This window comes from Podarcis tiliguerta (genome assembly GCF_965153285.1).
Source record: "Podarcis tiliguerta genome assembly, chromosome: 8".
Taxonomy (NCBI): Eukaryota; Metazoa; Chordata; class Lepidosauria; order Squamata; family Lacertidae; genus Podarcis; species Podarcis tiliguerta.
Window position 1 is genome coordinate 80,129,091 of NC_139541.1, and position 27,175 is coordinate 80,156,265.

The window sequence follows — 27,175 nt, forward strand, 5'->3', positions numbered from 1 at the left end:
TTTTCCGAGCTGGCAAATGGATCTTTACCGCAAACATCCAATTGTTAGGGTTTTAGCCCTGTTTTAAACGTATGTGTTGTTGTTTTTTTGCACTTTAAACGGGTTTTTAATTATCCTATATTGTGTGTGAACCCCCTTGAGACGGTGATTTGGCAGGTGATTAATAAAACGATAATCGTCACACCCACTAGGATTTGTATTTTCTTTCTTTCTTTCTTTCTTTCTTTCTTTCTTTCTTTCTTGGGATTTGTGTGTGGAGACAAGCATATGAGGCAACATGTGAAGCTTTCCCCTGGCGATAAAAAGGGAGCAACAGGCTTCGGCTGTCGCGCCACAAGGCACAGCAACAAGACCCGCGTCCTTTCAAAAAATAAAGAAATAAAGAAGTTGCCAGCCTGGCTCGTTCTCACTTGCTCCAGCGAGTGAGGGCAAAGGGAAGCGCTTCCGTTGCCTTCAGCGGCGGCAACTGAGCATGCGTCAAAGGTCGGCGCATGCTCTGTGGCGCTCACTGAGGGCGGGGGGATTTTTGAAGGGTAGCTTCCCTCCCTCTCTCCCCTCCCCGATTTGTAAAGCTCCGCCTCCTCCCGTCGAGCTCGCCAATCAGAACGTCCGCCTTGCTTTTCCGCAGGCCCCGCCCCTTCCCTCTCGGGAAATGCCGCCGCTGGCATTTGGGTCTCGCGCGCGCGTGCGCTCTCTCTCTCCTGCCCCGCGCTGAATTTCGCGGGCTGAGGCGAGCTCGCGCTTTCCCCTCCCCCCCCAGCCCCACCTTCCCTTTGCTTGGTTGTGAGCGAAGGTATCCCTGAGGGGACAGATTGGAGAGGGGGCTTTTTTTGGTGGGATGGGGGTGGGTGGAATATTCTGCCCGCTCTTCACCTCGGTTTACGCCTTTGATTAATACCACCATCACTGGAGAGATTTAGATTCTCCTCAGTAACTTCTCTGCTCCCTCAAACTCCCACCTTCCCTTCGCAATTCAGTATAACCCGCTTTTTTTTAGTTCCTCACCCCCACCCCTCACATTACATTTTTGAAACACGGACCCCAAGGCACACATCCCATAATTTCCTCCACTCTGTGTCTCAGGATGGGTCTTGCTAATCCCATATATTTTAATTTTCCTTCAAAGGTCAAATGCGGATATCAAAAAACCTGATTAGCGCATGTGCAACCTCAATTTCGTGGAAGAGGCCCCCACTTCAGTTAATCCCCAGATCCCCTCTCCATTTGACCCAAAATCTTGAGGATTTCCTTTCCGCGTTAAAAACTTGCAGGGACATCTCTGCCCCACATGGCACCCAATGGAAGTTGTTGCTACAGATGATATATCGAAGCCCTTCTAGACCTCTAGTCATCTTTATCCATCTGAGCCTCGATCCATCTTTCACCCAAACGTGCTTTTGGGGACCCACTTCTTACTATAATTAATTTTTATTCAATTTCCAATACACATTCTATCCAAATTTGACATTCACATTAAACATATACATCTTTTGGACTTCCCTCAGCCTATCTGACAATTCTCCATATTCTCACTACATCTCACATTTCTTAAATTTATATTGCACTTTACCACTCTTAACCTTTCTTTCAAACAACATTTCAATCAGTCTTTTTCACAAAGCTTCTTGAAAGCCAACAAGCGTTAGTTGCTCCCCCACTTCTTGTTTTGCCATGCATTTATATGGTGGTAGTGCTGCTGTCGTGAGCCATCTTAAATCAGGTCTTGATTCAATAAATAACAACAACAACAACAGACCCATCAGTGGTAGACCATTGCTACCTCTGGTAGATCCCTTCCCATTGCCACCCCATAGATGATGCCAACACAAACACTGTCAGAATTTACCTGTCCCAAATTTCAGTTAAGTGACCCTTGATATCCCATTGTCAGCCAGGGAGCCTCTCATCATTTCCCTCAATTAAAACTCTCCTCCCTAAACAGGGCAGCCTTCAGATGTCTTCTAAAAACCCGCAGTTCGTGAAAGTTCCTCTCTTATTTTCATTTTTCAATTTTCATTTTTCTGTCTTTCCCTTTTATAATTTAGTTCCCCCCAGAATATATTGCATTGTCAATTTTTCTTCCCCAGAACCTAAAATGGAAGCAAGGCAATAGCTTCCTTTTTGACCTGATAGGAGAGTTTTGATGTAGTCTTCTCTCACTAGGATCTTTGCAAGGAATACATTTTAGGTCAAGCTTGCCCAACTTATGACCTGTTTTAGGCCAGTTTTGGCACACCACCTATATATTGTAACCGGCCAAATGTTTGACAACGGTCCTCTTATCATGGCCCCCAGGCCCCTAACACATTGCTTCTCAAACATTTTGAAGTGGACCCCATCTGTAAACGTATTCAGACTTTCAGGACATGCTTGTAAAAGCTAACCCTTTCCTCCTCAACAACAGTAAATGGCAATACTGTTGCATCAGTAATTAACACTGAGCAAATTTATATTTTGCCTTTCATTAACGTTAGAATATAAAGGCTGTTTTGATAGGAGTTAAGCATTGTGCTTCGGAAGGGAGGGAGCAAGCTTGACTCTTAAAATGGCTGCCTGACAGTGATGTTATGTTTTGGTCCAGTAAAAGAAATGGAAAAACACTTTTTGTCACCCACAGTTCGAGGTTCTTGGGCTTTTATCAGTTTTCTGGCTCACTAGTTGGGCAAGTCTGTTTTATATTGAGCAAGTGCTCTGTACAGTATTGGTTCGCCCTGCTGGAAAAGCGGCATTCTGGCTCCAGCGAATATACAGCAAATAATTTGCTTCCCAGTTCCATTTTTCCATTGATTGTACCCCAACCCTCCCCCCCTTTTTAAATAATATTTATTAGAAGTTTAATAGTTACAGGAAAAAAAGAAAAAAAATTTAACAAACAATACATCAAAAACAAAAACAAAAACAAAAAAAATACATCAAAACAAGAAAAACAAAAACATTTAAAAACACATCCAATATTTCCATATCTTTACCTTTCATTTACTTGTTTTATCGACCTCCTCACACCTCCCTTTTTTTGTATTCTAGTTCAATTAGCTATTTCAGCAAATCCTTTCCATCTTTCTCTATTTTTTGTTCTATAGTTTATCTTAACACAGTCTAACTTTAAATATTCCACTTTGTCCCATTAACAATCAGTTTTTGCTTAATTCTTTATAGCATTTCTGCTAAAACCATATAACTTCATTCCAGCATTCTTCTAACATTCATTAATTTTGCAGTATTTCTGTAAATATACTTTGAATTTTTTCCAGTCTTCTTCCACCGACTCTTCTCCCTGGTCTCGGATTCTGCCAGTCATTTCCGCCACCCCAACCCTTTCCCCTTTCCCTGTAGATGAATTCCCACCCCCACTCTCTTCACCTCCTTTTTTCTGCATCAGGAATTAACAGTATTTCTCTCACACACCCCTCACCTTTCTCTGTTATAGATGTGGGACCAGATTGGATGTCTTTGCTCTGAGGAGTTGCAGCCAAACGGCAAGAATTCCCAACAGAATTCTGGTGACAGGTAAGGGGCGGGAGGAAGAAAACAGCTTGAAACCCTACATCGGGGATGGGGAACCTGTGGCGCTCAGGAGGAACTTGGGCTCTCAACTCCCATCAGCCCCAGTCAGCATAGCCAATGGTCAGGAACAATGGGCATTGTAGTGCAACATCTGGAGAGTCAGAATTAAAGTGCTACCTATCAATCTACAGTGGTACCTCAGGTTAAGAACTTAATTCGTTCCAGAGGTCCGTTCTTAACCTGAAACTGTTCTTAACCTGAAGAACCACTTTAGCCAATGGGGCCTCCCGCTGCCGCCGTGCCGCTGGAGCACGATTTCTGTTCTCATCCTGAAGCAAAGTTCTTAACCGAAGGTAACCCGAGGTACCACTGTACAGTGGTGCCTCGCAAGACGAAAAGAATCCGTTCCGAGTCTCTTCGTCTAGCGGTTTTTTCGTCTTGCGAAGCAAGCCCATTAGCGGATTAGCGCTATTAGCGGTTTAGCGGCTATTAGCGGCTATTAAAGGCTTAAGAGATTAGCGGATTAGCTGCTAAAAGGCTATTAGCAGCTTAGTGCCTTAGAAAAAGGGGGTGGGGAGCGGAAAAAAACCCCCAGGAATCGCAAGACATTTTCATCTTGCGAAGCAAGCCCATAGCAAATTCGTCCTGCGAAGCACCTCCAAAACGGAAAACCCTTTCGTCTAGCAGGTTTTCCGTCTTGCGAGGCATTCGTCTTGCGGGGCACCACTGTATTTATTTTCTTGCAGTTACATCCCACTCTTAATTCCATCCTGGAGCCCAAAGTGGCATTTACATGCAGGGGCAGACTTTAGACTTTAGAATTTCAATGACACTTTGTGCGAGCCCAAATGTTGGCAGCCCGCCCACACCTCTCACCAGTGGTCATAGGGACTAGGCTAGTCCCCTAAATGTTCCCTGTAAATTAGAGTATTAAAGCCTGGTGCCTCCTTCCCAAAGTCCAGGAAGCTTCTGCCTGGCTTAGGGAGGGAGGCATAGTGCTCCTAGTTCCAAGAGCCAAGGAGGTAGCTGCCTGGCTCCTCATTCCCAGAGCCCAGGAAGTTTATGCAGTGAGCAGACCCACACCTGCTTTGACTTCAACGAAAGGGTGGTCTCTACACACTTCACTGGGAGTAAGTCCAATTGAATACGGGGGTGGGGAGGTATTCTATGGAAACATATATCTAGGATAGGATTGCAGAGTAAATAATGTGTACAGTGGTACCTCAGGTTACATATGCTTCAGGTTACAGACGCTTCAGGTTACAGACTCCGCTAACCCAGAAATATTACCTTTGGTTAAGAACTTTGCTTCAGGATGAGAACAGAAATCGCGCGGCGGCAGCAGCAGCAGGAGGCCCCATTAGCTAAAGTGGTTCTTCAGGTTAAGAACAGTTTCAGGTTAAGAACGGACCTCCGGAACGAATTAAGTTCTTAACCCGCGGCACCACTGTATCTGAAGATTGCTTTGCTCCACAGCACTATAAGCAGAACTGCCTCTACATGAATGAGATTTCGTTTTCTGCTTTGTTACCGCTTTATTCTTAGCTATTAAAAGATAGCAAGCACCAGCATTTTAAAATAATAATAAAAATTACCAACTGACTTTTGAAGAAAGTGTCTGACTCCTTCCTTTCATTCTCAACAGAAGAAAATGCAATAACTATACCAGCACACTTAAAGAACTGGCTCAGATGTTGCCCATCCCTATGCGGACTAACTGCAAGAGGCTGACAAAGGTACTGTACTGCAGAATTTACCGTGTGCATTCAAAGAAGCTTTCTGATTTGTACAGTTGAAAATTGGCCCTGGCTCTTCAGAGAGTTTAATATGTGTCGCACATGGGGCCTTGTGGTGTTGCTGCGCCCAAATTTTACACTGGTAGGAATTGCAAACATTCCTCTTTTTATTTCCTCTCGTTTGCTTTGGATTGTCTGACTTGAAACAGAAAGAAATTCTCCTCCGGGTCCTCCACTACATTGAACATTTGCAGGAGAGCGTTGATACGGCCAGATCGGTTCTCCAGGTCCGTTGCGGAGAACAGAAAGGTAATACAGCACCAAAGGGAGGCAGAGAAGGCAGCAAAACTTAACAAGTTATGCTGCAAGTGTTCTGGATTAAGAACAAAGAAAGGTATGCGGCCACAAAAGGGTTAATTAATCGGACACAGATATCTGTCTGGGAAGGGTGGGGGAGTAATGTGAGAATGACTGCCCAAAAGGAGCTAAGGAGTGAATTGAGGCAGCCTATAATGCAAGATTGCAAATAGTCTCTCTCCTGAACTCCTGTGGTAAGAACTGCCTCCTAGTGACCAAGCAGGAAATCTTGACAGAAGTTTGCTCTTTTGGGTTGCAAATGAGCATGTGTGAGTTTATGCCTTCAGCAGAATGTGGATTTTTCTGGTTCTAGAATTAACACAGTCCATTTTTTTTATATTAGAGCACCTGCATAACCTAGTAAATGTACATAAATAAAAAAATAAAGAAAACAAGCCTTGCCTTCAGACTTGCAACCTATGCAGTGGTTGAGGACCAAAGAAAGCCAGTGTGGTGTAGTGGTTAAGAGCGGTAGTCTCGTAATCTGGTGAACTGGGTTCGCTTCCCCGCTCCTCCACATGCAGCTGCTGGGTGACCTTGGGCCAGTCACACTTCTCTGAAGTCTCTCAGCCCCACTCACCTCACAGAGTGTTTGTTGTGGGGGAGGAAGGGAAAAGGAGATTGTTAGCCGCTTTGAGACTCCTGAAGGGGAGTGAAAGGCGGGATATCAAATCCAAACTCTTCTTCTTCTTCTAATATAGAGATAGGAAGTCAGTTTAGGGAATGATGTGATGAAAAGATGAGTTTTTATTGGGTATTTAATGAGGAGCCAGGAAGTAAAAGATTCCAATGTAAGGGCAAAAGGGGGACACTTGAGGGATGGAAAGTGTGATTTTGGCTTTTTGGACAAAGAGTACCACTGGAAAGATTAGAATAACGAGGGTGGAATGGGGGGCAAGGTAGAGAAATAAGTGGAAGCAAGGGAGTGAAGGCATGTTGGGGTCAGCTAATGTAGAGGATAGAAAAGTCCGAAAGACCTTTATGGACAATTATCTCTTTTTATGAAAACAGGAGGGTCTGAGCAGATGGCGGCATCTGCCCTGAAGAGGGGACAAAGAGAAGCCACACCACGAGCAAAGAAAACCAAAGCTCTGGGCGTCTGCAAGAAACCTAGGAAGAGGAGACGCACTCGCAAATCAGGTTGCAGAAAGGATCCTGCAAGTGCTGCGTTCTACAACCTCTTACGTTATGTGTTTCAGTCTGTTAGGCCTTTCTTTTCTCCTACCTTCACAGGACAGGCTGCAGCAGACCCCTCCCCACCAACCCATGAGGCTGATGGCAGGGGCCAGAGTGGAGCTCGGATAGGCTGCGGATTGGGTGCCATGTGCCTTTTGCTTTTGGAGTGGGGGTCATGTGGAGAAGGAGTACCTGCACTGCGTGGCTAAGAGGGGAAAGCAGGTTACTTGGTCTATGTGTCCAATCTCAGAGAAGGGCAGCATGTATTGGAGGGAGGGGGCTCTTGAACCAAGGAAGTTTGAGGCTACAAATGAACCTGCAAGGCTTCTGAGGTTTCCACATGTCTGCTCCACGTGGGCATAAGAGTCTCACATTTACTTAGCAAATGCGCCTGATGCCACAGGGCAGGTGACTGCGATAGCTGAGACTCTGCTGAATAACGCTTGTGTCACTTGTTTCTGCAGAGCGGCGAGGGGTGAGCAAAAAAGCGTGCAAGTGCCTTGCTTTGGAGACTGGGAAGGGCCCTTCCCAAGCTGACATGCGCAGAGAGGAGAGCATGTCTGCCGTGGAAGAGGTGTCTGCGCTCCTTTCGTCCTCCCAGAAGCAATCCCCTTTCTTTCCCAGCTTCCAAGTTCCAGTGTCAGAATATTACCGGCCTGCAAGCGCTCCCTTTCTGGACATCACCAAAGGTGGAGTCCCGTTCCGTGCTGCAGGGGTGGTTTCCTCGTTGCTTTTTGGGCAGTTTATGTGTAAAGATTTTAACAAAGAGCAAGGGCACAGTGGTAACCAAAGTGAGGCTGCTGCTGCTGTTGTTGTTTAGTCGTGTCCGACTTTTCGTGACCCCATGGACCAGAGCACGCCAGGCACTCCTGTCTTCCACAGCCTCCCACTGTGTCCAGTATATTAAAGATTAACCTATTGGGGGGGGGGAATCTGCAGTCCAGTTTATATCAGTTGTTTCTAAAGGAAATTCAGGTTTGGACTTTTATCAGGCCTTGAAATGGAGCCCTTAACCTTGGGGAGAGGCCACCAGGAGCTGTTCTCTGCGTGCTGTTCCTAGTCGTACTTGGCTGTAATAAAACTCTCTTTCTGTAGCTCACAGAGGATGGAGTGAATGGGTTCTGCAAAGTTTCTAACAACTCTCCCCTTCCCCTCCCATTGTCACTGTTACTGGCAGACTGGAACTTGGGTCGCAGCCAAGAGGAAAGCAAGGATGGAGATGTGTTTTCTGTGTGTGCAGCACAAGTAGCGTACGAAGAGCTGCGTCAGTATTCTGAAGGACCAGGACATTCACCAATGGGGTAGGAGCAGAGAGTGGATAATTGGCAGCTTGTAAAGTTGAGTTCCCACGAGGGAGTAGCTTGAAGCAGACCTCTGGCCTGGAACTCATTTTTGACAAAGACCTTATGTTTCGAACTGGGCAGGGGCTGGAGAGCCAAAAGTATAGGCTTTATTGGATTTCTGTATCACCCTTCATCTGAGGATCACAAGGCAATATAAAAGCACAAAAATGCGTAACATAGAAACAAACAAGCAACAATACCTGCCACAGTTTGTTTAATTAGCCAAAGGCCTGGGAGGAGGAGAGGAATGTTTTTGCCTGGCACTTTGCCTCTGAAATCTCCAACTATCCACCTAAACTGCCCACTCCCATTTGGCTGTGCCTGGCCTCTTTCACAAGTGTAGAGCTGGGCGACTTCTGGTTTTCAAAATCGCAATATGTCACCAGCTATACATTGTGATATACCAATAATATCACTATGTCTGAAATAAGGATGGAACTCTGCAGAGGCAAAAAGTAGGGCTGGGCGATACCTGGTTTTCAACATCATGATATATCACTAACTAAACATTGCAATGGGACTTGGGTGGCACTGTGGGTTAAACTACAGAGCCTAGGACTTGCCGATCAGAAGGTCAGTGGTTCGAATCCCCGCAACAGGGTGAGCTCCTGTTGCTGGGTCCCAGCTCCTGCCAACCTAGCAGTTCGAAAGCACGTCAGAGTGCAAGTAGATAAATAGGTACCGCTCCAGTGGGAAGCTAAACGGCGTTTCCGTGCGCTGCTCTGGTTCCCCAGAAGCGGCTTAGTCATGCTGGCCACATGACCCAGAAGCTGTACGCCGGCTCCCTCGGCCAGTAAAGTGAGATGAGCGCCGCAACCCCAGAGTCGTCCGCGGCTGGACCTAACGGTCAGGGGTCCCTTTACCTTTACCTTTAAACATTGCAATATATTGACATATCACCATGTCTGAAGTATGGAGCTATGCAGAAGCATCAGTTGGCTTCATGGTTTGTCACACATGTGTGATTTTTGCATAACACACACACACACACGCGCGAACACACAATTTGCAATACATTGCCAGGTCATAATTATGAAACTGATATCACAATAATTGGACTTCAAACCAGTTTTGGATGATATATCAATATATTGCCCAGCCCTACGCAAGAGTCAGCAGGCGAGGTGCATAGAGGGTGACAGGGGTGGTATTTTATTATCATTTAAGTGTGGTGTAGTGGTTAAGAGCGGTAGTCTCCTAATCTGGGGAACCGGGTTCGCGTCTCCGCTCCTCCACATGCAGCTGCTGGGTGACCTTGGACCAGTCACACTTCTCTGAAGTCTCTCAGCCCCACTCACCTCACAGAGTGTTTGTTGTGGGGGAGGAAGGGAAACGAGAATGTTAGCCGCTGTGAGACTCCTTAAAGGGAGTGAAAGGCGGGATATCCAATCCAAACTCTTCTTCTTCTTCTAATTCATATCCCACCTCCATTGAGCTCAAAGTGGTGTTCATGGTTCTCCCCCTACTCATTTAATTCTCACAACAAGTGAGGTAGATTGGACTGAGAGGCAAGGCCTGGCCTACGGTCACCCAGGGAGCTTCATGGCCAAGTGGGGATTTGAACTCTGGTCCCCTAGGCACTAGTCAGACACTCTAACCACTATGCCGCACTGGCTGTCACAAAGGGTAAAAGATCCCTTTGCCTATATCCCTCCTTGTGCAAGTCCAATTGCCTACATTACATCATATAATGGTAGAGGAGGCATTTAGGATTTGTTTGGAGGGAATGTGGGACACGTAGGAAACACAAGGGCGGGGCTTTAGATTGAGCCCCTGTGCCACCAGTTGCTTGTCCCTAATATAAACCAGCAACAGGGAACTTGTGCAGCACTGAAAGGTGCGCTCCGTGTGTGACTAGGACAGAAATGGAAAACAGATAAGGTACCAACGAAAGAAGAAGGGCATCTCAAACCGTTAGAATATGCGGAGTTAGCAGGCATGACCACTAGAATAAGAAAATAAAATGATAAAAGATGTAAGGAGGACTGGGTATTATTTATTGATTATATGAAAGTTTATTATAACCGGACAATTAGCCTAGCACAGGTGTCAGCAAACTTTTTCAGCAGGGGCCGGTCCACTGTCCCTCAGATTTTGTGGGGAGCTGGACTATATTGGGGGCGGGGGGGGGGCGGGGGGGAATGAACAAATTCCTATGCTCCACAAATAATCCAGAGATGCATTTTAAATAAAAGCACAATTTCTACTCATGTAAAAACACGCTGATTCCCGGACCGTCTGCGGGCCAGATTTAGAAGGCTATTGGGCCGGATCCGGCCCCCGGGCCTTAGTTTGCCTACCCATGGCCTAGCAGGATGGTAATATTTTCAGCAGCATAAGTTAGAACTAGAGCTTAACAGGAGGAGCAGAGAAAGATTGGGGAAACTAAGAAAACTCAAGAGGAAGTGGGAGATAAAAGGAACCATGGAAGGAGAGGAAGGGAAGTTCATCAATGACTGGTGTAATATAATATGTAGTATGTAATTTTCTTTTTCCTATTTTCTATTACTTTGGGGGGCGTTGCTTTGTTTCTTGTGTTGAAATCTATCAGAAATGCAAATTAAAAAAAGGAAAGAAAGAAAGGGGTGTTCAAAATATTCTGTAGGCCCAACTCAGGACCTTGTCCCCTCTACACACCGCCACATCCCCAATAAGCTCTTCTTTTTTACTGCTGGCATCCTAAAATGTTGCTATAGCACCCCTTGACTGCCTTGGCCACCCTCTCTATTCTTTCAGGCAAGAGCTTGTGCATTATTATTCCTCTTGTGAGGAAGAAGAGGAAGAAGCATCCAGAGACAGCCCTTGGCTCTCCACCCAGTCCCCAGTGAACAGTTCCCATGGTAAGCTGCAAGCAAAGCTGTGGAAAGGCCAGGAAAAGGCACTGCAGGGTGCTGGGACTTTGATGCAGGGAAGCTGCAGGGCTGCAAAATGCCGCGTGCTCCTGAGCTTAGAACCAGCCCCACTAAATTCAATGGGATTTACTTCCCCAGTGAGCGTGTTTAGGATTGCAACTGAAATGCCATTGAGAGGCAGGCATCAGATGCTTTGCACAGCGGTTGCCGTCTGCCAATATTCAACAGTCTTCCAGAAACGGGACACAAAATCTCTTTTTTTTTTTACATCACACTTGGATTTATTATTATTATTATACTTCAGTTTATACAGCATGTGTTATTATCAACAAAAATGTAATAATGATAATGAAGGCTGAGCAATAAGCACCAATAGAAAAATAGCCTGAGATTAGACAGTTTTTTCTTTTTTAAAAAAGATATTGAGGAAGCCGAGTTCATTAGTTTCAATGGGCCTACTCTGAGCAGGATGGCCATTGGGCATAACTCTATATCTGTTAGAGGACCCATCCGTGCTTTAATCAGTTTTAATAAAAGTTGGATCAGTCACTCATGCAGAGACACAGCAGGGAACTTCATTTCTGGATGATGCGTCCAGCTCTCAGGCACCTGTAATCCACATATGGGGGACCAGATGTCTCCAGATGTTGCTGAACTGTGACTCCCATCACCCCTGACCACTGGCCATGCTGGCTGGGGCTGATGGGAGTTGGACTCCCACATCAGGAGTCCCCCATCCCTCTCACTCTCTTTTCTTAGCAGGAAGCATGCAGCTATGTTCCCCTCGGATTGAGGCCCAAAGCAACACTTGCTCGGATTTGGGGCTGAGCCCTTCACTTTTCACCTCTCCTGCTCGGCTGCTTCCTAAGCATATCCTCCACGGCAGCCAGGATGAGCTTTCCCCAGGTAAAGTTGCAGGAAGGAGTGGCCCAGTTGTGCCTCTTGCTCCAAGTGTCTCCTCATCCTGTCCCTGCAAGGAGGGGTTAGTAGGCACACCACCTTCCCTGTGAAATCAGTTTTATACACAGTATTTTTCAAAAGCAGAAATGCAAGAAAATGCTTCATGTTATTTACAAAAAAATAAATAAATGAGGCAGGGGAGAATCCAAAGTCTGTGCTAATGAAAACCTATTTAAACAAATAGAATATATTATTTAAGTACTTTGCTCATATATTTTGCATGACATTGTTTCTTGAGCAATGGAGAACCCTTAATGCTATCCCACCCCCACCCCCCGCTCTCTGGAAGTCTTAATCATTCTTCTCCCTCTTTTCTAGTTTCCAATATATACCGTATTTTTCGCCCTATAGGACGCACTTTTCCCCCTCCAAAAATGAAGGGGAAATGTGTGTGCTTCCTATGGGGCAAATACAGGCTTCAGGAAGAGCTGCCTGCAGTCCCGGGCTCAGCGCAGCTCTGCGCGGCTATCGGGAGCGGGGCGCGAAGTCCCGCCCGGCTCCTGATGGCTGCGCAGAGCTGCCTCCAGTCCCGGGCTCAGCGCACTTCTCCCCATCGCCAGCCCCACAAGCTCGGGGGACAGTGGGGAGGCGGAGCACGCCTTCCCGCTGTTCCTGGACCTGGTTCTTCCAGCCCCGCACCTGGGGGGGGGGGGAATAAAATATGTTTTCTTTATTTCCCCCCCAAAAAACTAGGTGCGTCCTATAGGCCGGTGCGTCCTATGGTGCGCAAAATACGGTATACAGTATTTTTAAAAGTACTACTTACCATTTTTTAAGCTTATCTCTGCAGCTATAAGGGCTGAACATTTTACTGGGGGGAAATTGGGATTTTCAGGCCACTAAGGCAGCCATCCACTATCAACTTATTTTAGAAGAGAGTGCACAGTTGTATCCTCCAGTGAAACCTATGTGTAACACAAAGCATCTTTCTCTTCTCCATTAAATATTAAATATATACATGGATAGAAGGCAAATCCCTGACTGCAAATTACAACCATAGCGTACAAAATAAACTATTCCATCTGGTTCCTCCAAATAAATATCTCTGTGTGCTTTAGGATTGGCCCAATGCATCTGATTGGCCCAATCTCTTCCTCTGCCTCTTATACTCTGGAGGAGCAACAGAGAAATCTGTTTTTGTGTAATTAAATGACATGTGAGGTTTGCCACATTCTCCCCTAGATGTGTTGCTTCACAAACAAGCCATTATGTTGATTGGTGAGAGATGGTTCTGTCTTCTCCTGAAACAATTGTGCTGAGCTACAAGGTCGCTTAAGGGAGGCGGGTGGCACTGTGGGTTAAACCACAGAGCCTAGGACTTGCCAATCAGAAGGTTGGCAGTTAGAATCCCCGCAACGGGGTGAGCTCCTGTTGCTCGGTCCCTGCTCCTGCCAACCTAGCAGTTTGTCAAAGTGCAAGTAGATAAATAGGTACCGCTCAGGCGGTAAGGTAAATGCCGGCTCCCTCGGCCAATAAAGCGAGATGAGCGCCGCAACCCCAGAGTTGGTCGGTCACGACTGGACCTAATGGTCAGGGGTCCCTTTACCTTTACCTTACAAGGTTGTTTTGCATTGGCGGTTAATGAAATGCAGAGCTGCACCTCCACAGAATTATATGGGCATAGTATATGTAATTCTACTACTGAGCATTTCTCAGAATGCAGCTCATCCGTGTCTTGGATACTTCACAGTCCTCTACAGTAGATTTCATTGCTTCAACAGTCACAATATTACCCTTTGGGGTCAGATTTACATTTGGGCAAATTGTGACATGCTGAGAGACAGGCAGAGGGAAACCTGAGAGCAAATAAAAAAACTGGAACTTGATTGGTTCCGCACCCGCTTTGAGTTTGGGATGAAGTTCATCTGAGATGAGGAAATGTGGATAACCTCCTTTGAAAGTGCTTGCTTGAGATTTAGTGGAACCTTGTTTGTTATCCTGCAGTGTTATTTGAAGATGTGTACCTGTCCCCTCAGTCTAGCAGTTTTTCTCAGGCCCTTTCAGGAACCCTCTTGAGAAAGGTAAGTGCAGTGCCCCTCAGCTTTATGTATATTCATCCATTTCCTCCATTTTTCATACCAAGTTGAGGCTGTACCAAGTTGAGCCATCAATACACCTTGTGAGAGTGAGTTCCAAAATTTAACTACGCACTGTGCGAAGAAATACCGTATTTTTTGCTCTATAAGGCTCACTTTTTCCCTCCTAAAAAGTAAGGGGAAATGTGTGTGCGTCTTATGGAGCAAATGCAGGCTGTGCAGCTATCCCAGAAGCCAGAACAGCAAGAGGGATTGCTGCTTTCACTGCGCAGCGATCCCTCTTGCTGTTCTGGCTTCTGAGATTCCGAATCTTTTTTTTATTGTTTTCCTCCTCCAAAAACTAAGTGCGTCTTGTGGTCTGGTGCGTCTTATAGAGCGAAAAATACGGTACTTCCTTTGGTCTGTTTAGAATCTTGCAGCATGCAGCTTCACTGGATGTTCCCAGTTCTAGCGTTATGAGAGAGGGAGAAAAACTTTTCTCTCTCACCCTGTGGTCATTATGGCTTCTTTTCAGGGTGCAGTTCCTGGAAAAGGTGATGATGGGGCCTCTTGTGACATCCCCTGGGGATGGGCACTTAGGTGCCTGTCCAAAAACAGTGGCCCAGTTAAGTAAGTAAGCCTTGAGCGCATTCCACGCCTCACTTGCCGTCACCTTATCAGCTACGTAGACTAGCTGGCTGTCGTCCACTCCAAGGATGATTGTAGCCAAAGCTTTCTCATCCTTTTCTAGCTGGGCCTCTGCTAGTGCCAGATTTTCATCGTCGTCCACATCCTCCTCAGGGGGCTGCGGTGGAGTTTCCACCACCTTCCACAGGCCCTCACGCTTGACGAAGTGTTGCATGCGGACCGACCAGGTGCTGTAGTTCGTGGCCGTCAGCTTCTCCAGCAACACGCAAGTTCTGGACTGCTCCATCCCTGCAGCTCACCTCCAGCACCCACGGCTAGATAACTGCCACCTGTACTCTTGCGCAGCGGGAGCGTGCTGGGCCCATAACCCTGTCGCGAATTCCTCGTGGCGTTTTTAGCAGAAACGCTCTGAGTCCCAGGTTTTTCCAGTGCAGTCTTTTTAATGTGAGCTATATACAGGTATTTACAAAAACAGTCCATACAGAGTACCTGCTCCTTAAGGCAAACGAATACTCTCCACCACAGCATCACCATACCACAGCACAACCACCACAACCACTGTTAAACAGGCTTTCCTTTTAAAACAGGTGATAGCCAATCACATTAATCACACTCCTGCTGAGTCACTCTGACCCAGCACTTCACAGAGTATTGCATCATCCTGTTGAAGCCTGCAGGCTTACTCAGTATCCTGCGAATCCCAACAGTCATTCCCTTTGTTTTCACCTGTCATGGGTGGCTCATTCGCTTATGTCCATGGAGGGGTGGCTTTGGTTGTCTTCCTTATAGCTGAATCCCAGGGTCTCTTCCTCCCAACTTCCTTGGGCATGGGCAGTAGATCAGCAGCCTGCCTCTGCATGACTTGCTGTGAAAGCTCTCTGCAGATACAGTGGTACCTCGGGTTACATGCGCTTCAGGTTACATACGCTTCAGGTTACAGACTCCGCTAACCCAGAAATAGTACCTCGGGTTAAGAACTTTGCTTCAGGATGAGAACAGAAATCGCACGGCAGCAGCAGCAGGAGGCCCCATTAGCTAAAGTGGTGCTTCAGGTTAAGAACAGTTTCAGTTTAAGAACGGACCTCCGGAACAAATTAAATACTTAACCCGAGGTACCACTGTACTTGCAAACTGGCCTGCCTAGAAATGACGTATGTGCAGTAATCTAAATATTTGTTTTATTTCTGTCCAAATACACCCATCTCTCTGATTTATGTGGTTTATGATACAGTCTCTGTAGTTGTCCAATGTGTTTGCACCCAATGAGCAGTTACCGTATTTTTCGCTCTATAGGACGCACTTTTTCCCCTTCAAAAATGAAGGGGAAATGTGTGTGTGTCCTATGGAGCAAAGACTCCATAGCCCCGCGACCCTCTCCCGGCTGGAGAGGTGACGCGCAGCTATGGCAGGAGCCTCTCCGCTGCGCCTTTCCACTGCTCCCTGACCTGCTCTTTGGGGCTGGTGGTGGGCTTCCCCCTGCCAGCCCCAAAGAGCAGGTCGAAAGGAACCTGAAGCCTGGAGAGCGAGAGGGGTCTGTGCGCACCGACCCCTCTCGCTCTCCTGGCTTCCAAGGTAGTCGCCAGAACGCACCTTAAACGGCACCTTGTTTTAGAGCGGGAAAACAAGAGGGGGGAAATTCTCCCCCTCTCTGCGCAGCGCCTCCTGCCGCTTCGCTGAAGGGGCGCTGGGCAGAGAGGGGGAGATTTATTTTTTTCTTGTTCTCCCCCCTCTAAAACAAGGTGCGTCATATTGTCCGGTGTGTCCTATGGTGCGAAAAATACGGTACATTGCTCTGGGGCAAACTATCCAGTTTAATTTCAAGGAATTAAGGGCTGGTGGAATCTAGGCTAGGATCATATTCCATCTCTGTTTTCAAAGAAAAACTGCTTTAATTAATCAATCAATCAAACCTTTATTGCATTAGCAAACTGCCATAGCAAAATAAGACAATACAAAAAAGAAAAAAGACAAACTAGAGACAAGCAACCCAGCAAAATTCAGGTGTTTTGGCTGGCGTAGTGACATTTAAGTTACCCGAAGGCAATAATGCAAAGATATAGTAGCCAGCGCCCAAAAACTAGTATGCGGGTATATATAAAGCACAAAATGGCCCCAGAACAGACTCAGCATATTGAGTTAAAAGTAATAAAAAGATTAAAACAGGTCCAGGTCTAGGGCACGCTACCCTGTCAGAGTAGCCCTGAGTTTCAGAGCCTGCACTATGAATATTGCCACCCCACGTGAGATTTGGGGATTTGCGTCCACAAGAAGCGATTTCAAACAGTCTTCCTTAGATGTAATGGTGGACGGGATCAAAAGGAGGAGCTTAGATCTTATTGGCTCATAAATAGGGCAGTAGAAAAAGAAATGTATGAAGTCCTCTACTTCATTCATTGTGCATGGACATAGACGCTGGGTAATAGGGGTCTTAGAATAAATCCCCTGCAGGAAGGCCGTGGGTATAGAATGGAAGCGGGCCATAGTAAACGCTCTTCTCAAGTTGGGCTCCGTCAGGTCTATCAAGTAGTTGGCAAGTGATCTTACCACTTTCACTTTAGGGAGCCACATGGAGAGGCGAGCTGAGGTGGACTGTGCCCGGTCCATGGCCTCGTCTCTTGTAAGAATCCAGGCCCGGATTTTATGTTTGTCCCAAGAGGACAGCGAGTCAAGATTTGGGAGAGAGTAGCGTGCAGTAATAGTCACCATGGCCTTGGACCATTTGTTGCTTTGAGAACACGTTAAAAAGGCTTGCCTGGCTAGTAGGGGACCTGGGGCATTGATTAATTTACAATAAAAGCTAATAATTCTAATGTGGGCTCTCGCAACAATGGAGGGGAGGCCCAGTTCTGTTCTTAACTGAGCTGCAACCGAGCCCTTGGGGAGACCCAGTATCTTCCGTGCAAAAGAGTTTTGTAGAATCTCCAGCCGTTGTAGTGTTTTTAAATTCCACCCCCAGATTTCAACCCCATACAGTAACATCGGGAGGACTTTGCTGATAAATGCTTTTCTGATTGGTGGAACCAGCTGGCCGCCTTTTGCATAGTAGAATTTCTCCAAGGCTTTGATGGTTCTGCGGGCATCCAGGATGGTTGTATTTAGGTGAGCTGACCAGCTAAGCCCATGCTGAAAAATGATACCCAAATACTTGAATGCTGAACAATGTTCAATAGAATGGCCCTCAAAATTCCAGAGTGACTTCCGAGTTTTCATGCCAAAAGTAAGAATTTTGGTTTTGGCGAAATTAATTTTAAGGGAGTTGGTATCACAATATGTCATGAGCCCTCTGAGCATGTTGTTTAAGCCCAGCTTGGTTAATGACAGTATCACCATGTCGTCCGCATAGAGTAATATGGGGATCTTGAGCTGTTGTAAGGAGGGGGCAGATTGATTTAGGGCCTTCATAGTTGTGACGATGTCATTGATATAGAAATTGAATAGAAAAGGGGCCAAGAGGCAGCCCTGTTTGACCCCTTTATTCAGAGGGAAAGAATCAGAAAGAGCTCCCAGAGGGCCGAATTTTACTCTGGCCGATATGTCATTATGAATTTCCATAAGAAGGAGGAGGAGTCTCTTATCTATGCTGGTATGACTAAGCTTCTGCCATAGCCTATCTCTGGGAATGGAGTCAAAGGCGGAGGTCAGGTCCACAAAAGCCGCGTGTAGTTTGCAGTTGAACCTGTTTAGGTATTTATCAATCAGGGTAAGTAGAACAAGACATTGGCCAGATGTGCTTTAATTATAATCTTTCTTTCTGTGCGCCACCTCCCCTTTTAAGATTCTGTCTGCAAAGGTCCCCACCTCTAATTTCTTCCTTCTCTTGCAGTCGGCATTCACACTGGATCACTGCTACCTTTCCTACAACGAAACAGGTAAAAGCAATTCCAGCCCCGTGTCACGAATGAATGGGAGAACATCTTTATGGAACAAACAGTATCTTCAAGAGGTGAGAAGAAGGTTGTAGAGATGGGGGTGTTAACTTTGTGTGTGTAGGGTAACCTCCGCTTCCATTACTGGAAGCGTGATTGACTGGTTCATGAATTCTCCTATACATTTGGGGGTCATATAGTTAATCCACACACCCCCCCCACCTGCAAGGCATCAACTTCTATTTATTCATCCCAAATAAGGAACTTGGTTGTTCTCTGTTGTTTCGACCTTGTACTCTTCTTTCAATTTGAGGCTCCACTAAAAGGTCATTTGGGTCAGTGAAGTCCTAATAACACACACTCCTCTTTCCTCCAGGCAAACAAAAAGCTTTATCAAAGTTCAAGGGCACATTCCAACCAGGCAAAAACAGTCAAGGAGGGTACAGAGCAAGGCTTGAGAGGGGCATGGCTGTGGGCGAGTTGTACCCTAGGGAAAGTCCCAAGTTCCATAGAGAGAAACCTTGAGTGGCACATTTGGTCCCCAGACCTAAGGTTCCCACCTCCCGTTACAGAAATTTACACTAGGGATTGTTACAAACACCACATATTAGCCCTGTATAATTCTGCACTTCTGTACCATTTCATACTGTTTACAAGAAACTGAAGTCAGTTGTCAAATACAGTTCATTGTGTTTTTAGGGTTTTCTGAAAACTGTGACATAAGTGGGTAGGGGGACTCTATTTTTGTTTGATGTCAGATTAGCAAAGTGATTTATTTATTTTTTACAAGAACAGTGGGGTTTAATTCATTTAGTAAGATTTTTCTTACCCAGAAAAAAGGCTCAAGAATCGTAAGACTCTGTCTTTATTTACAGTCGTACCTCGGCTCCCGAACACCTTGGGAGTCGAACGTTTTGACTCCTGAACGATCGAAAACCAGAAGTGAGTGTTCCGGTTTTCGAATGTTCTTTTGGAAAATGAATGCCCGACGGGGCTTCTGATTGGCTGCAGGGGCTTCCTGTAGCCAATCAGAAGCTGCGCCTTGGAAGTCAAATGTTTTGGAAGTCAAACAAGCTTCCAGAATGGATTCTGTTCGACGTCCGAGGTACGACTGTATTTAACAAAATTTACACATCGCTAGATTGTAGTAAAACCTCTCAGCGGTGTGCAGATCATTTGGACCAGATGGCGCAATTCCACACACCTCTTCCTGCTCTGAGTAGCCTAACTCCCCTTCCACCTTCTCCTGTCAGGAAACAGCTACCGCCAGGCCTGAATTCCCAGCGTCTTCCAGTGATGAGAACAGCGACAGCACCTGGACACCCCCATCCAAGAGGGTGAGGCCATCTCAGGTCAGCTGCCAGAAGAAGATGAAGAAGGTGGTCAGGAGGCAAAGGCGCCGGCCAGCAGCCTGTGAGAAACGTAGCAACTCATCTCCTCTGCAGCTGAAAAAGAAGTGCGTGAACGGCTTCATCATGTTCTGCCGCCTGAACCGCAAGCACTATATCCGGTGAGAACTGGAGGGCAACAAACTCTTACAGAGAGACTGAAATCTAGGCCGGTCTGGACAGAACCAGGTCATGAATCCCTGTAGCGAGATCCACCATATCCAGTTAGGATTGCAGCCAGCTTTTCAGTTTAAGATCATCAAAGGCACCCCTTGCCATCACCTTTACAGTGGTACCTCGGGTTACATACGCTTCAGGTTACATACGCTTCAGGTCACAGACTCTGCTAATCCAGAAATAGTACCTCGGGTTAAGAACTTTGAGAACAGAAATCGTGCTCTGGCAGTGTGGCGGCAGCAGGAGGCCCCATTAGCTAAAGTGGTGCTTCAAGTTAAGAACAGTTTCAGGTTAAGAACAGACCTCCGGAACGAATTAAGTACTTAACCCGAGGTACCACTGTACTTCCACAGATAAAGTAGTATCCAGGAGGAAGCCCAGAATGCAAACTTGGTCTATTAGGGGAAATGCAGTCCCATCCAGTTTCACAGGATATTCATCTTGAACTGGTAGCTTTCTCCACCTCCACTCCCACCCCCCCACCCCGCTTGTCTGGATTACGTTTAAGTTGGTTCACCCTCATTCATCTCAAAACTGCCTCCTGCCTTCTGCAGCCAATTGAAAGCCATAGAAGTCCCATCAGACATTCGGCTTCTAAAAGAATGTTCGAAAACCGGTACACTCACTTCTGGTTTTCAATCGTTCAGGAGCCGAAACGTTTGACTCCCAAGGCATTTGGGAGGCAAGGTATGACTGTATTTAGATAAAATGCCTCCCTCGCCCCGTGTGCTAGATTTGATGATTATTTATTTCTGTGTTCCAAAAATCTCATTAATTTCAATTACATTCGGGTCATAATAATAAATCCTTATTATCCAACAACTGCAATATTAATGACTTCTATTCGTGCTGACTCATTAAATGATTTATAAAACTACAAGTGAGGAGCTCAAACTCCCGGTATATCCTTGTTTTTCCTGTGTGTTGCAATTATTATGTCTGTGGTGTTTCTTCCTGACCTTGTAAGATGTTATGTCTTTCTTTCCCCTGGCTGTTGCTGTCATCTGTCATGCCTTGGGAGGAGCTGATATCCCATTGTTGTTCCAGTTTTAGATTTTTTGCCTGCCCCATTCTGAACACCCAGTGCAGATTCTGTCCTTCCCGACAGAGCAGAATAATATTTAATCAAGTGGCGCTGTGGGTTAAACCACAGAGCCTAGGACTTGCCGATCAGAAGGTCGGCAGTTTGAATCCCCGCGATGGGGTGAGCGCCCGTTGCTCGGTCCCTGCTCCTGCCAACCTAGCAGTTCGAAAGCACGTCAAAGTGCAAGTAGATAAATAGGTACCGCTCCGGTGGGAAGGTAAATGGTGTTTCCATGTGCTGCTCTGGTTCGCCAGAAGTAGCTTAGTCATGCTGGCCACATGACCCGGAAGCTGTACGCGGCTCCCTCGGAGATGAGGGAGATGAGCGCCGCAACCCCAGAGTTGGCCACGACTGGACCTAATGGTCAGGGGTCCCTTTACCTTTACCTTTTAATGTCAATTTCCCCAGCCTAACCCTGAGCAAATAGGTAGACTGTTCAAAGCTTCCAAAGAGTGTTTTGTTCAGTAGGAGGGATTCCCATAATTGGGTTGGGGCGACTACTGGGAAAACTTTTTCCTACCCCAATCACCCTTGCACCTGTCAACTGTATAACTCTCTGTTGCAATTACAAATCTGTCCCCTGGTCAAGAATTTGAGACTTGAATTAAAGCCCCAAGTTCTAGGACTCAGCACCTGCATAGGCTGTGCTTGTGTGTTTCTCTAAATACATCTATTTTTAAATCCCACCTATATGAAAGTTGAGACGCTAACGATTTTATCAAGACCTGTAACCAGGGAGAAGAAAATTGCAACATCACATGCTGTCTCCGGGGATGGGCCTAGATTGGGTTGCACTTCTTCTGTTGCCTGCTAGCTGATTTAATGATAAAATTCTAGGTGCTTCAAGGGAGGAATATCTTCTGCACAAGCTCCTTGCAGCCATGGGCTGGCAAGGTGTGTGTTTGGGCGGGGGTGGGGAGGGAGGGGTTAGGTTTCATTCAGGTGTGTGCGCATGCTAGTTTTTAAACACTGGTCTCTATGGAGAGCAAAAGGCTAGCCTGGCAGGGGGTTGCCAAGGCAACCTGCTTCTCTAAACCTCAAGGGAACATGGGGACATTGGCAAAGCCTCACGTGCGCCCGCCTCTTGTGAATCTGGATGACCAAACCGTCTTTTCTCTTGGCAGCGCTTGCCCAGGCATGGCCTCCACAGTTGCTACGAGAGAGCTGGCCCAGCTGTGGCGTATGATGACGAAGCAAGAGCGGAAGCCATATTGGTATGTCTGGCGCTGATCAAAACACACTCTGGCATGGGGCTGTTCCTTGGGTAGTCATCCAGCAGGCCAGTTTCTAGGTCAGCCCTGTGGTTCAAAGACACAGATGTGATAGAGCTCCTGTTCTGCAGGCCAAATGTCCAGGATAAATCTCCAGCACCTGCAGTTTAAAAAGGAACTCTTGTTGTTGTTGTTTCCTTACCAGCCTGTCATCATGAGGTCCCAGGGCAGATTACAAAGATTTGGAAATACAGTACAGTGGTACCTCTGGATGCGAACAGGATCCATTCCGGAGCCCCTTTCGGATCCTGAAGAGAACGCAACCCACGCATGCGCGGGCCACGATTTGCCACTTCTGCGCATGTGCGTGACATCATTTTGAGCGTCTGCGCATGCGTGAGCGGCGAAACCCGGAAGTAACGCGTTCCATTACTTCCGGGTTACCACGGAGCGCAACCCAAAAACGCTCAGCCTAAAGCAACTTTAACCCAAGGTATGACTGTATTAAAAATAGTTAAAACAGATCGCAGTCAAGAGAATAGGCTGGGTCCTAAAATGTCTATCTCAGGCATCAAATGCCAGGGTGAGCAGGTGAGTCTTTAGAAGGTCCTCCTAGTGGTGCAGTGATAAAACTGGAAGTACATTTGCAGAAGTTAAGCAGGTTCTGGTATGGTTTCAAATTGGATGGGGGACCGTGTGTTGCAATTCCTGCATATTGAGGGGAGGCGGTTTTGGACTGAATGACCCTCCGGCCCCCTTCCAACTCTACAATTCTATGATTCAGCATCCAGCAAAAAACTGCACGGGTGAATCCCTGTGGAGAGAGAATCCTCCAGTTTAAGGGGCTGCCACAGAGAATTCTCCCTGAGGATGGGAAAGACCCTGGAGAGCCGCTGCCAGTCAGAGTAGACAGTACTGGGCTAGATAGACAAATCGTGAGGGTTGGTCTAAGGCAGCTTCCTATAGCATCTAGATCAAGGGAAGTAATAATGCTACTGTATTCTGCTCTGGTCAGACCTCACCTGGAGTACTGTGTCCAGTTCTGGGCACCACACTTCAAGAAGGACACTGACAAACTGGAACGTGTCCAGAGGAGGGCAACCAAAATGGTCCAAGGCCTGGAAACGATGCCTTATGAGGAACGGCTAAGGGAGCTGGGCATATTTAGCCTGGAGAAGAGGAGGTTAAGGGGTGATATGATAGCCATGTTCAAATATATAAAAGGATGTCACATAGAGGAGGGAGAAAGGTTGTTTTCTGCTGCTCCAGAGAAGCGGACACGGAGCAATGGATCCAAAGTACAAGAAAGAAGATTCCACCTAAACATTAGGAAGAACTTCCTGACCATAAGAGCTGTTCGACAGTGGAATTTGCTGCCAAGGAGTGTGGTGGATTCTCCTTTGGAGGTCTTTAAGCAGAGGCTTGACAACCATATGTCAGGAGTGCTCTGATGGTGTCTCCTGCTTGGCAGGGGGTTGGACTCGATGGCCCTTGTGGTCTATTCCAACTCTGTGATTCTATGATTCCTATGTATATCTCAGGGTGTTGGATCCTTTTGATAGGAAGCTTTGCCTTTTTATCTCCCTGTGAACTTAACCATGAAAAGAAAGGGATTCCTATTCCAAGTGCTTCTGTCATTTGGTAACCTGAGCACATACAACAGTTATATGAGCTGTTATCATGTTATGATCCACTGTGCAGCATCCTCTCCATCACGCAGGGAGGTTAACGAGTGTTTGCTTATATTTGATTTTTCTAAAAGCAGGCATTCATTAATCGACAAGGGGGGGGGGTCATGTTATGGTTATCACCCCCTGTCGCTTCATGGCAAGCAGCATAAGTGAAGTTCCCTTGCGGTCCAGTTCACATCGCCTTGTTTTTGTCACATCGTAATGGCAGCCATCACGTGGTGGCTTCGTTATGTGCCGCGTTCACTGCAATCTGGCGATTACAGATGAGTTGTCGGCCGGAAATAAGCACTTGAGTGATAAGCTTATCATTTTATGTTGCATCTCTTCCAGCATGAAAGCTCGGCGGTTCAGCCGCCTGAATAATCGCATCGTGAGGGACGACTTCTCCAGTGGGGAGGAGGACCCAGAGCCGCCCAAACCTTTCCACATGCTGCTCGCTGAAAAATCCCTCCATGGCTCCCAGACCTTTGGTGACCTCTCTTTACTCAAGCTTATCCCCTGACTCTTCGCACTGTAACGGTAATGGCGTATCCATTCATGGGAAAGATGGCCCTTTACTCTGGTCTGTAATCAATGGTTACAGAATTTTTCAGCTGATGGGTTTGCAATGAAGTGTGTGCTCCCTCCCCCTTTTCAGCAACGTGCCAGACAACAGGGGCTCCATGGACCCCATTGGCTGGGACATTAATGTAGGGGGTGTAGAAAAAAAGGGAGGAGACAGGAGTCCCCTTATTGCCACCTGTAGCACATAAACACTCCCCTATTTTCTGCTCCTTTCTGCTGCTTGCACCCCACATCAGCTGCTGTGCCTCTAGCTTTCCAGAAGGTGGTTCCTGAGAAGGAAAAGCACAGGTGGACTTTCCCCAATAACCACATGCATTTTATGTTATACTCCACCAGAGACCCACAGTGGCTTCCACTGTGTTTAAGGCTACCAAAGCTGGCCTCTGGTGGTCTGCAACATAATGATAGCGACATTGGCAAGGGGAAGGGAAATCCCTGGGCCTGGGTGGTAGGACCATGCTGGGCCAACTGAAGTTTTGGCAGTTTACATGGGACTTAACCTTTGTTTTAGGACAGGGGTGGGGAACCGGTGGCCCTCCTCCTGTGGTTGGGTCCTGTAACCCCCATTAGTCCTAGCCAAATGTCTAAATGGTCAGGAATAATGGAAGTTACACTCCAGCAAAATCTGGAGGGCAACAAGTTCCCTGCCCCTAGCCAAGGAGTACTACTCCATTTGAAATGAATGGGTTTGATTTTGAAAAAAGGATCCACATGGCTTTTTAAAAATAGTTTTTTTAACCCTGACTAGCACCATGTCTAGCACAATGGAAAGTTGGGTGCCTGTTTTTCAAAGCCCCAGGTCCATATTTATTTCCAAAGATTTTAACTCGCCATCCCCTTCACCAGAGGTTAGCTCAGGGAGTAAGTTTTATCCTGCCCAGTCAGTTTAGTTCCTAGTACCTTAGATCCATAGGAAAATTTTGCTGCAGCATGAAATGCAATTTCTGAAGTCCGCATGGACTCGTTTGCTCCACAGCAGATTTGATGCTTTGTTACGTAGTGAGTTGCTTCATGTGCTCCTTTGCTGTTTACCTGGAGCAAATGAATGAGTTCAAAGTTTGCTCTGGGTAGCATTGTGTCCCTACTGACACAATGGGCCTGTACAGCAGAAATCTTGAGGAAGGAACAATTCTATATCTTTGGTCTGTGGTTGAAAGGGAGTCAGAAAGACAAACTTGATACTGAGCTAACAAGGGTGGATGCTTCACATTGAGAAAGTAGGGCGTCAGGAAGATTATACTTATGGAGTGAGTATCTATACAACATTTGTAGTTGGTTTACATCCTGCTTGGGGGAAGCTTTCTCAGTCACCCAGCCTTTTACCCACCTCTTAAATTGCCCCTCCCCCTGTTCACAATCAGTTTGTGTTTGAAATTCTGTTTCAGGCTTGAATGGGCTTTTACCACAGTTGTATTTATGTATTTATATATTTATTGGCAGGTTTTGTCCTCATCTCTATTTATATTTAAAAATAAAAGCTAGCTTTAAAATAAGATAACCATTTTGGTGCCTCTGTGCCTCTCCTCCCTTTGGTCCTTTCAGAACTCGTCCCAGAATATTTCTTGTTCGGGCCCAGGAATTAATGGTGCCAGTCAATTTTCCATGCAGCAGCAACTGGTGTGCATGGAGCAGCCACCTGTGTTTTTCAAACAGTTGCTTTTGGGCAATTGAAAACATGCTGTAGGCTCATGTCACAACCTGCTTGCCTCTAGCCAAGTCTTTGCTTTACATTTATGGACACTTCTTATATTTGCTTCTTACTTACAATGGTATCTCTGTAATCTTCAAGTAGGTTATAGGTAAAGGTAAAGGTACCCCTGCCCGTACGGGCCAGTCTTGACAGACTCTAGGGTTGTGCGCCCATCTCACTTAAGAGGCCGGGGGCCAGCGCTGTCCGGAGACACTTCCGGGTCATGTGGCCAGCGTGACAAAGCTGCTCTGGCAAGCCAGAGCTGCACACGGAAACGCCGTTTACCTTCCCGCCAGTAAGCGGTCCCTATTTATCTACTTGCACCCGGAGGTGCTTTCGAACTGCTAGGTTGGCAGGCGCTGGGACCGAGCAACGGGAGCGCACCCCGCCGCGGGGATTCGAAACGCCGACCTTTCGATCGGCAAGCCCTAGGCGCTGAGGCTTTTACCCACAGCGCCACCCGTGTCCCTCAAGTAGGTTAGGTGGTATTATTATTCCCATCTGAGACAATAGCAGTTTGCCAAGTGAGTTCATGGCAGCAGTGATATTTGTTCTGGGGACTTCCTGATTTTCAAGTCACTCTTATAGGGTCATGACTACTCAGAAATAAATCCCAATTGAGTTAAATGAACCTTAGTCCCAAGTAAGTGTGTATAGAATTTCAGCATTTTTAACTACCCTCCAAAAACCCACAGTAGAGCATTGCTGTGCATGTACCAAATCACCATTGGGCACAAAGCACTCAGGCTAGCAGGATGGTGTCCTTGTAAAGTTGAGCCTCTGCCCCACTATGGGTTGCTGGTAGAGCCTTTGGAGAGGGAAGGAAGTGATATCTGCCACGAGGTTTGTGCAGGAAGGCAAGTCGGCAATGGATTCTTGTTTTGAGTGCCAGACAGTCCCTAGAAAAGCCTTT

The 27,175-nt window shown here is 46.6% G+C and overlaps 1 protein-coding gene across 4 annotated transcripts; it reads left to right on the plus strand.

The window, feature by feature from the left end:
• The first annotated feature begins 673 nt into the window (after nucleotides 1-673).
• On the plus strand, nucleotides 674-26,065 carry MEIOSIN (meiosis initiator). Of its 4 annotated transcripts, none has more exons than XM_083455393.1 (14): nucleotides 674-793; nucleotides 3,428-3,507; nucleotides 5,150-5,240; nucleotides 5,450-5,549; nucleotides 6,609-6,737; nucleotides 7,238-7,462; nucleotides 7,951-8,074; nucleotides 10,853-10,956; nucleotides 11,728-11,874; nucleotides 13,873-13,949; nucleotides 18,415-18,534; nucleotides 19,711-19,967; nucleotides 22,231-22,320; nucleotides 24,339-26,065. In XM_083455393.1, the coding sequence occupies exons 2-14, from the start codon at nucleotides 3,428-3,430 to the stop codon at nucleotides 24,508-24,510; spliced, it is 1,716 nt and encodes a 571-aa protein (XP_083311519.1). In that variant the 5' UTR covers nucleotides 674-793; the 3' UTR covers nucleotides 24,511-26,065. The 4 variants fall into 4 exon arrangements, with proteins under 4 accessions (XP_083311519.1, XP_083311520.1, XP_083311518.1 ...); XM_083455394.1 differs by having other exon boundaries at nucleotides 712-730; XM_083455392.1 differs by having other exon boundaries at nucleotides 790-844.
• Nucleotides 26,066-27,175: the final 1,110 nt, after the last annotated feature.